General features: G+C 44.7%; 1 protein-coding gene across 4 annotated transcripts; it reads left to right on the plus strand.

Annotated features, from left to right (window-relative positions):
* Window positions 1–749: 749 nt before the first annotated feature.
* Window positions 750–11,188, plus strand: rgma (repulsive guidance molecule BMP co-receptor a). 4 transcript variants are annotated; one of them, XM_030366082.1, is made up of 5 exons: window positions 752–1,023; window positions 1,228–1,313; window positions 3,621–3,736; window positions 5,654–6,174; window positions 8,163–11,188. In XM_030366082.1, exons 2-5 carry the CDS (start codon window positions 1,300–1,302, stop codon window positions 8,865–8,867), a joined length of 1,356 nt encoding a protein of 451 aa, XP_030221942.1. In that variant the 5' UTR covers window positions 752–1,023; window positions 1,228–1,299; the 3' UTR covers window positions 8,868–11,188. The 4 variants fall into 4 exon arrangements, with proteins under 4 accessions (XP_030221943.1, XP_030221942.1, XP_030221941.1 ...); XM_030366083.1 differs by lacking the exon at window positions 1,228–1,313 and having other exon boundaries at window positions 750–1,023; XM_030366081.1 differs by having other exon boundaries at window positions 752–1,313.
* The last annotated feature ends 1,228 nt before the right edge of the window (window positions 11,189–12,416 follow it).

Consider the following 12,416-nt stretch of genomic DNA (forward strand, 5'->3'; position numbering starts at 1 on the left):
CACACACACACACACACACACACACACACACACACACACACACACACACACACAAACCCCCTACTGCCACTAACACCCACCCACCCTCAAACACACCCACCCATCCGGCACCTCTGAGGATTGTCCCACCAGGGTGCCAGGCCCGCTGAGGAATCTGTGACATCAACGCACAGATACTCTGCAACTAATGACCAATAGTGAATGGTGTAGCCAGCTGGGATTGTGTTGTTTTAATTTTTTATATGCATAAAATATCATTATTTTTCCCCTTCTTGTTGCGATTGACCATTAATCGAACAGTGCTGGTGATAAGCTATCAACATGTCAGCGTCTCTGAAGGTAGTTGATGAGCCCATGAGGCAGAATGTTCACTTGGTTTTTTGCCTGATATTGTGGATTAACAGTTTGAATGGTCAATAAATTGGTTGCAGGTTTTCTGTTGTTCCAAGGGCTAGGCTATATGGGTAGATCTCGTGGTTGAGGGGGTATTTCCCTGCAGCTGATCCTAATACAGGTGCAGCACCTGAAGGGCTGATGGGTCGTGTGCCCCTCCCTCTCATTAAAATTGGTTATCCGATCATCCTTCTAATCAGAAATGTGATGGATCGCTCTTTTTTTTGTAACAGCCCGATTCAGGGGACGCCTTTCAGCCAGGATGGAAATACCATCACATTAACCAACGCAAAAAAAAACTTTAAACGTCTCCTAATTTGACTATTATTTCTTTTATTTTTTTCCAGCAGTGGTAGAATAAGCATGAAAATTACTTGCAGTCTAATTCGACGCGCGTTTTTTTCTGACATATTGTCTTCGTCCTGCAGGAAGATGTGTGATTTCGACGGCGTCATGCGGAGCCAATCATTGTCTCTTTCACACTCTCGCTAACCATTTCACAACAGCCATACGAGGAACAGGGCCAGTGCGATCCTCGGCTGTTTCGCTCCGTGCCCTGAGGGACATATTCCTCGTCCTCGATCATCCCCAGGATTCACAAAGGAATAGAAATGCGTGGATAACTCAGATGTAAGGAAATACCACTGTTTGGTTCTGTTTGCGTCTCGGATAGTCTGTAGAGTCCAACTTATTTTGGGTAGTTTAATGGCTGCAAGGACTCCCCCCGTGCAGAAGTGTAGCCTACATGTGAACGCACATCAGTGGAGTGCATGTTAGACGCCTGCAGTGGGGTACACCGTATACTCATTATTTTTTTTTGCGTTACGGAAAAAGAATGACAGCGGTTTACTGTGGCTTGCTGTGATTCGCGAGTGTTTGGGAAGACAGTTCTGGTCCGAGGAGCCCATGCAGCCGCAAAGGTTCGTCTCTTCATTCCTTTTTATCCAATAGACAATGCTTTGGTGGTTTTAAAAACCACACATATGCTTTCTTTGCGAAAATTTGATTTTTACAATTGCAGCTTTTGAAATGGACTACATCTCATGTATGCCATCAGAATTAAATGCTTGATATCAATAATAACCCAAATCTTCTTGGATCGATCCATGCCCCTGATCTGATCTGGTATATGTGGTTCTCCTTGAGAGGAGCCATGGCTGTGCTTCAAAGTGAAACATTAAAAGGCTGTTTGGTAACGTGTCATTTACGTAGGCCTATAAGTTATTTAAGTTGGTATTTGGAATGCAAATGGGAAAAAAGACGCGTGTGCGTAAACGTTTGGCCTATTTTAGTTTGAAATGAGAGTTCATGCAGTGAGAGACTGAACCTCAAGCGGGTCTGTCAGGCTGATCCACCACGGAGACTGATCGCATACCAGCCTCCATTAGGTATACACACACTTGTCCGCATATAGTGCACACATGACAGCTTTAGTAGACTCATTCAAATCTAAATCCCGGGTGTTCGGGCTGCTTAATGCCATGTGCTGTGCGCTCGCGGCTGAGATTGTAGGAGGTTTATATCAGGCGCCATCTGTTGGAAATGAGGATAATATGCGAGGGTCCCATAATAAATCCGAGTTTGTCATGTTTGGATAAGGCTACACGATAGAAGCTATAGACCTGGAAAGTCATATGCCCTCTTGCATGTGTCAAGACGTGTGTATAAAAGGCCGAGTTCAAATACATCTGCATACAAAATATTTATAAGATGTGTTGCATCTTTATTATCCTCGTTGCCAGCATCGATAACTGAAGCTCTTGATGAATTATCGATTAGGAAATCAGGAAAACCGCAACACTTTCCCATATTGGGCCATCATTTAAAGCTGGGTGTTGTTTTCAAACAACATTGTTATTCGACTTTATAAAATAGGCTGCAATATTTGGGCTGTTTTAAACAGTTTGTGTGTGAGTTTATTAAAATATAAGGTCCCTTAACTCAGAATTGAAGCATGTCAATGTTCATTTGAATGTGGCCGACCTGACACATGACGGGCGCAACAGGTGACACAGGCTGGCCACTTGGCCTGTTTCCAGTCACTCCTATAGACCAGGCCTGAAGCTCTGCCCCCACTAATTCTACCACATGCTCGCTAAGGGCAACGGACCCCATGCATTCGATGGAATCATTTTATGAGGAAATGTTTGATTTGTCTTCGTTTATACATTATTTAGGCTATAGCTCTTGAATAACGCTGGCTTCCCCGCATCGTTCTGGTCTCTCTTTAGAATAATCCATAACTTCCAAGATGAATGGACCTTAACTCTGCTACCTCATACCTTCATTTTTTTAATTGGCCTATTTGAATACAAATGAAAGCATTAAGCTTACTATGGACCTAACCAACCAACCTATAGCAAGTGTTGACTGACATGGTGTCGGGAATATCTACGTAGGGATCTATGTGGAAAACATATGAGTTAAATCTGAAACAATAATCAATAATTCTACATTATTATTGCATTATTTAGGTCTTTATCTACAGTAGGCCTATGTGATGAGCTGATTTAACTATGTGGATGGATGATTAGTTGACTACCTCGGACTACTTTGGCTATGTCAAGATATCTGAACGGGCGCTCAGTTGTGATTTATTATCATTATTATTATTATTATTATTATTATTGTTATTATTATCATGATGATGATTATGATGAAAGTTATACACAGCCCTATTTTGTAAAGCGTGTATGCTGCTGCGGTTTAATGACGCGTGAGGAGAAAGTCTCTGGTCTATTATCAGGGATTTGCACCGCAAATTGCACGGTTATTACAGCGTGACATGGGATGCTGCTTACATCTGGCACTGAGGGTAAACACCTTGTTGTGTGGCTCCCGACTAGTCCTCGCTGGGTCGAAGAAAAGCCTGCACGTCGAGATGTAATTTGAAACTGAGAAGGGGGTTTTAAGTCTAGAACGACGCTCTGTGATTGGTTCCCGGCCGCGGAGGGGCACAGGGCTACACACACATCACCTTCTGAAGGACCATCGATTCCCGGTTGGTCGTCGTCGTTCAAAGGACTCGAATTCGATTGAAGGACACAAAACGACTTTTAAAGTGGGCAAACATCGCGATATTTAATTAAAGGTACTGAGGCCATGCCCTGCGTAAAGCGGCGCATACCAAACCAACCACTGGACTGGTGCGATTTTTCGCCAGAAGAAGCTAAGTTAACAACCTCGCTTTAACTTTGTGTGTTCTTCATTCGTCTCTGTCTGACCAGGGAGAGGAGTGAAGTCCGACCCCGAGCTGGATGGATGGTTATGGGGAAGAGAGCAAGGCTGTCGGCGCTTGAAGTGTGCAACATCCTCATCACGATCCTCTCCCTGTTCCCCGTCGGTGAGTCTCAGAGTGGAGGTCGAGATTCGAGTCCTCTCACTTGAAACGGAGTGTGTGTTGCGGTTGTGAGTTTGTGCCCATGTCTCGCTATGAGGATATTTATCTGAATTTTAATGAGCAAATACCACTGTAATAAGTCTAGATTGTATAGAAGTCTGCATTTAGCAAGTTGTATATCAGACACAACTCTCTTGTTTAACCAGATAATGTAGACATTAATAGCTTTAACTATTCTACTAATAAGCCTCAGAAGGCCTGGTATATTTAGTCTAACGTTATTTTAAAATAACGATGTGCTATATGGATTAAAAAATCAACTGATGTTCTTGGACAGTACCCTAAATGTAAATGTGCCTATAACGTTAGTTTTGTGGCTGACGGATTGAATACAAGATGACCTCTCACACAATCGTTCTGTAAACAAGCTTATTATAGTGACCTTTTCCTAAATTCCACCTTCATAACATTATTAATCAGGTGGAAGAAAATCTTGCAATCTGGCATACCTTGGACAATCGCAACGTCTGCAGGCTATGGAGTTTCAGGAAGGTATTCCAGGAGATAAGAACTACCTGTTAAAAAGCCATTAGGTAGACCTAATCTTTTGATAATGGTTACGTACACAATCCTGTCCAACTGAATTCCTTTCACCTATCAGTAGTGTGGGAACACTAGGTTTGTGTTGTGTTGTGTTTGATAGTGTATTTATGACCATATCTGGGCCCTGGGCCCTATAATGCCTAGGTGTTGGACCAATTGCTTTGGTTCTTGTTGAGTTGCTGTTTAAATTACCGGCTATCTGCTTTTATGTGTTAAATTATGCTCTGCACCTCATAAATGTATGTGTTCATTAGTCCTAATCACTGGGCAAATGGGTGTCTTCTGAACCATTCTCTCTGTTCTCTAAAAAAATGTTTGCCTCCATGTGGCAGTCTTCCTAGCACTTGGATCCGGTTCATTCCAGTCCTATGTATCATTGAATCCCACCTAGTCCAAAGGTATAGGGCTTATTATATGTATTCACTTATTCAATTTACTCAAACATCTCTGTCATACTTATTTCATATACATTTATACAATCCAGCAGAGACCTTATGTATTGATTTTATATACTTCAATATCCATCGAGCTTATCATGATGTGCCACTACAGCGAGTGGCTAAGCCATTATAAGCTTATCCGTTTATGGTCAACATGCTCATAATGTTCTTTTTTAGTATAACTGTGGTGCGGCAATGGTGGTGTAGACCAAAACTCAGATGATCACGCTATTAGACAACGTCATCCAGCTACCTCTTTTGTTATTGTTTTGGTTGAGGAACCCCTAGCATTACATAGTGTATCTTTAATCACTACAGCGGTAACACCATTGAACATTGTTTTCCATTTAGGTCTTTCTTTAATCTTGTGTTCACTACTATCGCAAGACACACACACACACACACACACACACACACACACACACACACACACACACACACACACACACACACACACACACACACACACACACACACACACACACACACACACACACACACACACACACAAAAAAGCTATGCATGCATCCATGTTAACACGTTTTTTTAAGTGAAAAAAAAAATCTTGCTTGTTCTACACCTGTGTATACACATTTGGTGTATTATGCATGTATTTTATGAAACCAAATAACACTCTGGATTGAAGTTTGGTTTGAAATGGACTGAAATGTGGAATTCGACGACAATAACAATGTTTTCAGACAACTCTAACGAACGGTTCTGTAACTCAACGGTAAAAATGTTTCCGTTTCTGTTTCCGTTCTTGTTCCTTCATAGAACAAAATCGGTTTCTAGTTCTCGTTCCTTCGCCCAGTGTACGGGGGCTCTGGTTCTAGTCTCTAACGGTTCCTGTCCCCCCCCCCGCCCGCCCCCACAGCCAGCCTGCAGTGCAAGATCCTCAAGTGCAACTCGGACTTCTGGGCCTCCACCTCCAACTCGGCCCGGGAGGAGGAGTTCTGCACGGCGCTGCGGGCGTACAACGGCTGCGTGCGGCGGACGGCCCGCACCTGCCGCGGCGACCTGGCGTACCACTCGGCGCAGCACGGCATCGAGGACCTCATGAGCCAGCACAACTGCTCCAAGGAGGGGCCCACCGCGCCGCCCCGGGCCCACACGTCCGCCCCACCGCCGCCGTCCAAGCCGCCGGCCCCGGACAGCCAGGAGCGCTCCGACGGGCCCGAGGTGTGCCACTACGAGCGCAGCGTCCCCCGGCACGCCCCGCAGCACAACTACACCCACTGCGGCTTCTTCGGGGATCCCCACCTGCGCACCTTCGGCGACGAGTTCCAGACCTGCCGGGTGGAGGGCGCCTGGCCCCTCATCCACAACAAGTTCCTGTCGGTGCAGGTCACCAACTCGCCCGTGGTCCCCGGGAGCCTGGCCACTGCCACGAGCAAGGTAGGAGGAGGGCCCCCGACGTCGTGCTCTGTTAGACCCCGGCTCCTGATCTCCACCCACCATAGAGCCAGGGCTGTTTTGTGTTGACCCAGAAGGAATACGTGCTTCAGAGCTGTGTCACCATCCGCTAAACGTGCTGGCCCAACATTGTACTTTTTCAGATGTTGTGTGGATCAGTTGTGTGGATGGTGAGACAGGGAGGAATTAGCCTGGCGAAGTTGAAAGGGGTTCGTGTTTGGATTGGTTCCATACTAGAAACAGGCGCTGTACCAGAAAACAGCATTGATCTTAAGAAAGGCTTTGTAAATGATATGGTTGTGCTGTTACAGCAGATATGCATTAGTTGTGTGAGAGCGCTTTTGTTTTGGTCGAATTCCAAATCATTCAGGGCATTCCTAGCCACGCAGGAACGTGTATCAATTGATATTTATTTATGAAGTATAAGAAGTTTATTTTATGGTCCATTACAATTGACTTTGTGGGAAATAGCAAAGTAAAACCTCTGACCATAAAGACGTAGAGGAATGTGGACTAAACAATGAGCGTGCAACCGGTCCACAGTGGTCCACAGTAACCTGGTGGACAAATTGTAATAAGATGGTTTTGGAGGCTTTGCTAATGTTTAGTTGTTTTGACCATATTGTAACATTGCAAGTTCAGTTTTATATGAAAGGACTTGGTCCGTAATCACATGTTGGAGAAAGTAAGCTATAATTAACTATAATCAAGGTCTTAATGAAGGCCCTATTTGGCATTCAAAATATTGTGCCTGATCCAAGTAATGATATTTATGGTTTGTTATTCTTGGAACTAAATGAGACCACTTTGCACGGTCTTTGTTTAGGAAAAAGGCAGCATATAATGGCACCTGTGCAAACAAGGCTTTCTTCTGTAATGTGTGTACTATCAGAGTTGTTACCACTCCTTACACAGTAAATCTAAAACTTTGACGTGTACCCCAACCATCACTTAGACTGTGGCTTTCCCAAACCACATTGGTTTCTATGAAATTGATCTAGATTAGTGTATATATATTATCCAACATCCCACTGACAGCGGTGTCTGTCAGGTGAATAAAGAGGCTTGTGCAGCGGGCGCTGCTGGGTGGTTGAATAGAAAAGGCATTCTGCTGCTCTGTGGGCCCTCCTCAGCGGGCAGCCGTCCTGCATCGCCACTCTGACAGCGGCACAAGTGGATGGGTGTGCAGGTAGAAAGCCAGGCACATAGAGGCAGTGACCAGTCCATTTTAATTAGCAGAAGAGTACTTTCCCCCTGACCTGGCCCGGCGCCACTCCCTGGAGCCGAGTTCTGGGGTTCACAAGCAGGTTTCTCAGCGCTATGAATGGATCGTCTTTGTGTCTGCGAACTGAGGCCTGATTTAACATGGCTGAGATTCATGTTTTTTGCGGGCGTTTACCTTGGCCTCCCCCATGTTGAGCCAGGGCTGAAACGTGACACTTGAGTGGGGTGGTGGGGTAGTTAGCGCAAACATGTTCTCAATGCAACAGTACAAAGAGGTCCCTAACTCGTGTGTAAGGGAAGCCACTATAGCCTCCAGGCATCTTATCTAGATCACTCGATGAGAGAGGTTTGCATTCTTTCTTGAATATGTCTATTCTTTGCTATTCATTGATTACCAATGGTATTCCAAACGTGTGTTCTTTGGCGTTTGGCTCCAGAAACGATAACCGTTGACATTTCTAGGAATAGTGAAAAGCCCTTATGAGGAGGAAGTTTTTCCTGGAAGACAGACTTTGCTGCTTTCCGTCCAAGGGTTTGACTCTGGTGGTGCGCGGGGATCTATTGCTGCTATGTTTCATCGCTTTTTCCGCTCTAGATGACATAATTCATATCTTGTGCTGGAGACGAGTCAAAACCCAGCCGCAATTGTAAATAGCTAGCTCAACTTTAGACCGTTTCACAGGGCCCTTTTATATCCTCCTGACTTCCACCCATGCCTGTGCTTCCTCCGCCCTCCTCCCCTGTAGCTGACCATCATCTTCAAGAACTTCCAGGAGTGCGTGGACCAGAAGATGTACAAGGCCGAGACGGACGAGCTGCCCGCCGCCTTCGCCGACGGCTCCAAGAACGGCGGCGACCGCCACGGCGCCAACACGCTGCGGGTGGTTGAGCGGGTCCCGGGGCAGCACGTGGAGATCCAGGCGCGCTACATCGGCACCACCATCGTGGTGCGGCAGGTGGGCCGCTACCTGACTTTCGCCGTGCGCATGCCGGAGGAGGTGGTGCACTCTGTGGAGGAGGGCGACGACCAGGACCTGTACCTCTGTCTGCACGGCTGCCCCGCCAACCAGCTCATAGACTTCAGGACGTTCAGGGCCCGCGCCACCGAGACCCAGGGCAAAGCCCGGGTCCGCAGCGGCACCGCGCCGCACGGCTTCACCTACCAGGCGGCCCGGGCCCGGTGCAAAGAGCGCCTCCCGGTGGAGGACGTCTACTTCCAGTCCTGCTTGTTCGACCTGCTCTCATCGGGCGACATCAACTTCACCATGGCGGCTTACTACGCCTTCGAGGACGTCAAGATGCTCCACTCCAACAGCAAGAGATACCACCTGTTTGAGAAGGACCCCTTTGTGGGGAACGCTGCCCCGGCGGGGTTGCATTGGCTGCAGCTCGTCCTGGTCCACTGTCTGACCGTCTATCTGTGGACGGAGTGCTGCTCGGCCCAGCTCTAGTCCCCCGCCCTCCCGCCGCCCGCGTCGGCTCTGCCGGCGGGTTTAAAGGAGTACCGTCACTGTATTGTAGATGAGCTGCGGTGTGAGCTCCGGTTGTTTGACTGGTGACTAGCCAGCTTCAGCACTCATCCCCGAGTTACATGTCGTCCTCATAAGATGTTTTCTGTCTTGGATTATTGTGGTGCCGCCCTCAGCTCCGTGCTCCTCATCATCACTCGCTTTTTAAGATGGTTAACGGCACTGCTATCTGTTGAAAGGTGGTGGAGGGTGAGGGGGAGCCCTGGGTTCTGGATATCCAGCCGAGATTAAACCTGGCCTCTTCGCTAGGGGGGGTGCCTGCTCATGGGAAGCCGGACCAGATGATCTTCTGCAGAAAGAGGAGTTTGTTGATCCTTCTCCGCTTATCCCCTGATTGGTGCCCGGCCAGGGAAGCTCTCAGGGCTCGTATTGCTCGGCTCAAAGACCTGAGAAGGCCTTTTGTTAACCTATGGCCAGGAGCAGCTCTCTGTTTGATGAGTTTCCAGCTCCCCAAAGCCAGAGCTTTTTGTAGTAAGCGCTGGGCCGACAGGATGCCAGAGCAGTGTCTCCAGTGGTCTGCTTCAGTGATTAATGGTACATAAAGTGTGCGTTTGTGTGAGTGTTCGTGTGTGTGTGTGTGTGTGTGTGTGTGTGTGTGTGTGTGTTTGTCTGTGCGTGTGTGTGCGCGTGTGTGTGTGTGTGAGAGAAACCTAGGATTGATATTTGCCGATATCGGTTAACTATGTTTTGTTTAATGTGTGTATGCCGTGTTGGTTATGTATTAATTTTGGACATGAACAAACCTCCTTTAGGAGATATATTTCATCTATCTTTCAATTGCACGCAGAGAGAAAGATATCCGGGTCTGTGTTCAAAGAGAGGTCTCAATATGCCAAGTGGAAGGGGATGGACACAGCTTCCATGGCCACGTCCACCCAGTCAACTCTTGAAGCCCTTTATGACGTTACGCATTTTAGGCTTTTTTCAATTCATAGGTAATAATGAATGTACTTGGGTAAATGTACAGAAAACACCGAAAATAAATGTGCAATGGACGCAAGAAGTTACTTTATTTCACCTCATAATCTATTGGATCATCATTGACATTGCATATCTCTTTCAAACTGCCATTTGTCTGCAGCAGAGGCCATCTAAGCTGTATTTATAAGCGTCCACCATCATTTAGACATTAATCATTGGCTCTTGCTCATTTTCAAACCAGCCATTTGATAGATGAAAATAATTCCACTCTTCAATGATTTAAAATGTATGTTTGGCTACTGGCATTCATCTGGGGCTCAGATTGTTGCATTACAATAAGCATTGGCAATAACCTCCAATCACATACTAATTGTTGATTGTCTTCTGATGAAATGGTGGTCGGAGATAGACCAACAAGCTGTTACTGACCGTGACTGTGTTGCACATCCGGCACAATAGCTTCGGCTGACTTGATGCTGGCAGATGGCGGTTGGCTTTAGGCAGCAACTGTAAGGTTCTTGGTCCTCGTTTTCGCGAGTACAGTTGGATTGATGGTAATGCATTCTTACACTGAAGTACACAGCAGGTGTGACTACTGCTTTCTCTGTGTGGATTAGTGCGGTTTGACAAAAAAAGAACACCCACAAAAAAACAAACACAAACCAGTTGATTGTAATGTTGAATCTTGCGTTCATAGATGTAGTTTGTATTGTGCGTTTATTGTAAATGGTTCTATGTGTGTAATGTGACAGTGTATATACGTTTTGCGAATTGTTATCAAGTTTGAGTTTGAGTGTTCTAATGGTTGTGTTGAATTTATCACTACAGTCGTGTCTTTTAAAATGAACATTTTGTATAATGTGAACGTTTTGTTTCAAAAGGGATTTTGCAAAAACATGAACACTACAAAACAAATATTAAGTGGTAAGATAAGTAATACGCAACTATTCACTTTAAATAGTATGACAAAATAGACGTTTAATCGCTCGTCTGCAATTACATGCAAAAGGTTGAACATAAGCTACACCTAATGCAGGCCACTTATTTAAAAATGGAAAGGTGGAATGTCTTTTGAGGTGTTCATGTTTTTGAGTTAAAAGCACTTTAAGTTGACCATTTCATTTAGCTCTTGTTCTGTTTGAACTTCATTGTGAATAGTCTGTCAGACTGTATATGGCAAAAGTTACACATTCAAAAGAAAATAGTCAAAAGAGGCCATAAAGATCAAAATGTTTAGATGTAAAACTAAAGTAGTGGCTCATGGCTATTGTTTATAATGTAAATTATTTATTGAATTAAATAAAACGTGTTGTTAAAAGATTTGTCTTGTGTGGATGCATGTTATTTTTCAGGATTTGCTGAAGTCACGATCCACTGCACATAGACAAAGTTGTACTGCCCCCTGCTGTTTTACTAAAGCAATCTAAAATGTGGTTGTTTTTTCAGAAAGTAAGTAGTATTGCCAGGGCCTGCTCTGGCCATTCTGGTGAGGTAAGGATTTGGCAGCGCCCTCGCCCAGGGGTAGGTAGTTGTAATGTTATCAGGGACAGGGCCTCAATGGACGGTCAACATAGTGCAACAAAATTGGGGTAGAGAGTGAGGTGTAGAGACAGAGGGGTAGACAGTGGGCGTAAGAGATAAAGTGATATGTGATACACTCCCGACATATATTAGTAGTTTGTTTCACAATGTGTGGCCCCTGCGGGCTCAAGAGGGACTTTAGTTTTTTTTTGTGAAAACAAATATATAAGCAGTTAGTTTGTGTGTGTGATAAAAACACTGTTTGAGAGCAAGTGGACCCTACGGAGGATTAAGAATAAGAGCAATATGTGATATTTTTGAGTTCTGAGTTTAAAGTCAGAAATCTGAGATTAAAGTCAGAAATCGGAGATTAAAGTCAGAATTCTGAGAATAAAATCAGAATTCTGACTTTAATCTCACACCCACATACTGCACATTAGTAACAAACACACACACACACACTGCATATTAGCAAACTTCTTCACGTATGTAGAACGTAGCATTAATCATTTAGTGAGAAAAGGTAATACATGGTTTAAAATGTATAAAGATAATGTATTAGATAAGATATAGTTTATTGTATGGCTGTTTGACCAAGTCCATACTACTGTTCTTTGAATTTATTCAACTACATATTGCCCCTCCAACCTTTATCTTAATTTAGTTCAATTCAAAGAGCTTTATTGGCGTGGAAAAAACTAGCTCTAAATCTAATTGTACCATTTTTATTATCTACTTCAGTCTAAATCGACCAATCTTGCTTCAACTGTGCCAAAACTGGGATGTACGTTTGGGAGGGAGCAACACATAAATCCCCCGACTGCAAACTACAACAAACCAGCCGATTAAAAGAATAGGCTACAGATAGGCTGTATCATTTAGCTTAATAGGCATAGTGAGATATGTATGAAACAATTTTGTTTGAATGGAAATCAGATTTATGTAGTTAAATTGGGTACTTACTGTTGGACATTTATTTTAATATTGGCATTATAATTGTGCGATGTTCTTTACCTATTTAAAATTTCA

The sequence above is a fragment of the Gadus morhua genome, chromosome 9, assembly GCF_902167405.1.
Source record: "Gadus morhua chromosome 9, gadMor3.0, whole genome shotgun sequence".
NCBI classification, from domain to species: Eukaryota; Metazoa; Chordata; class Actinopteri; order Gadiformes; family Gadidae; genus Gadus; species Gadus morhua.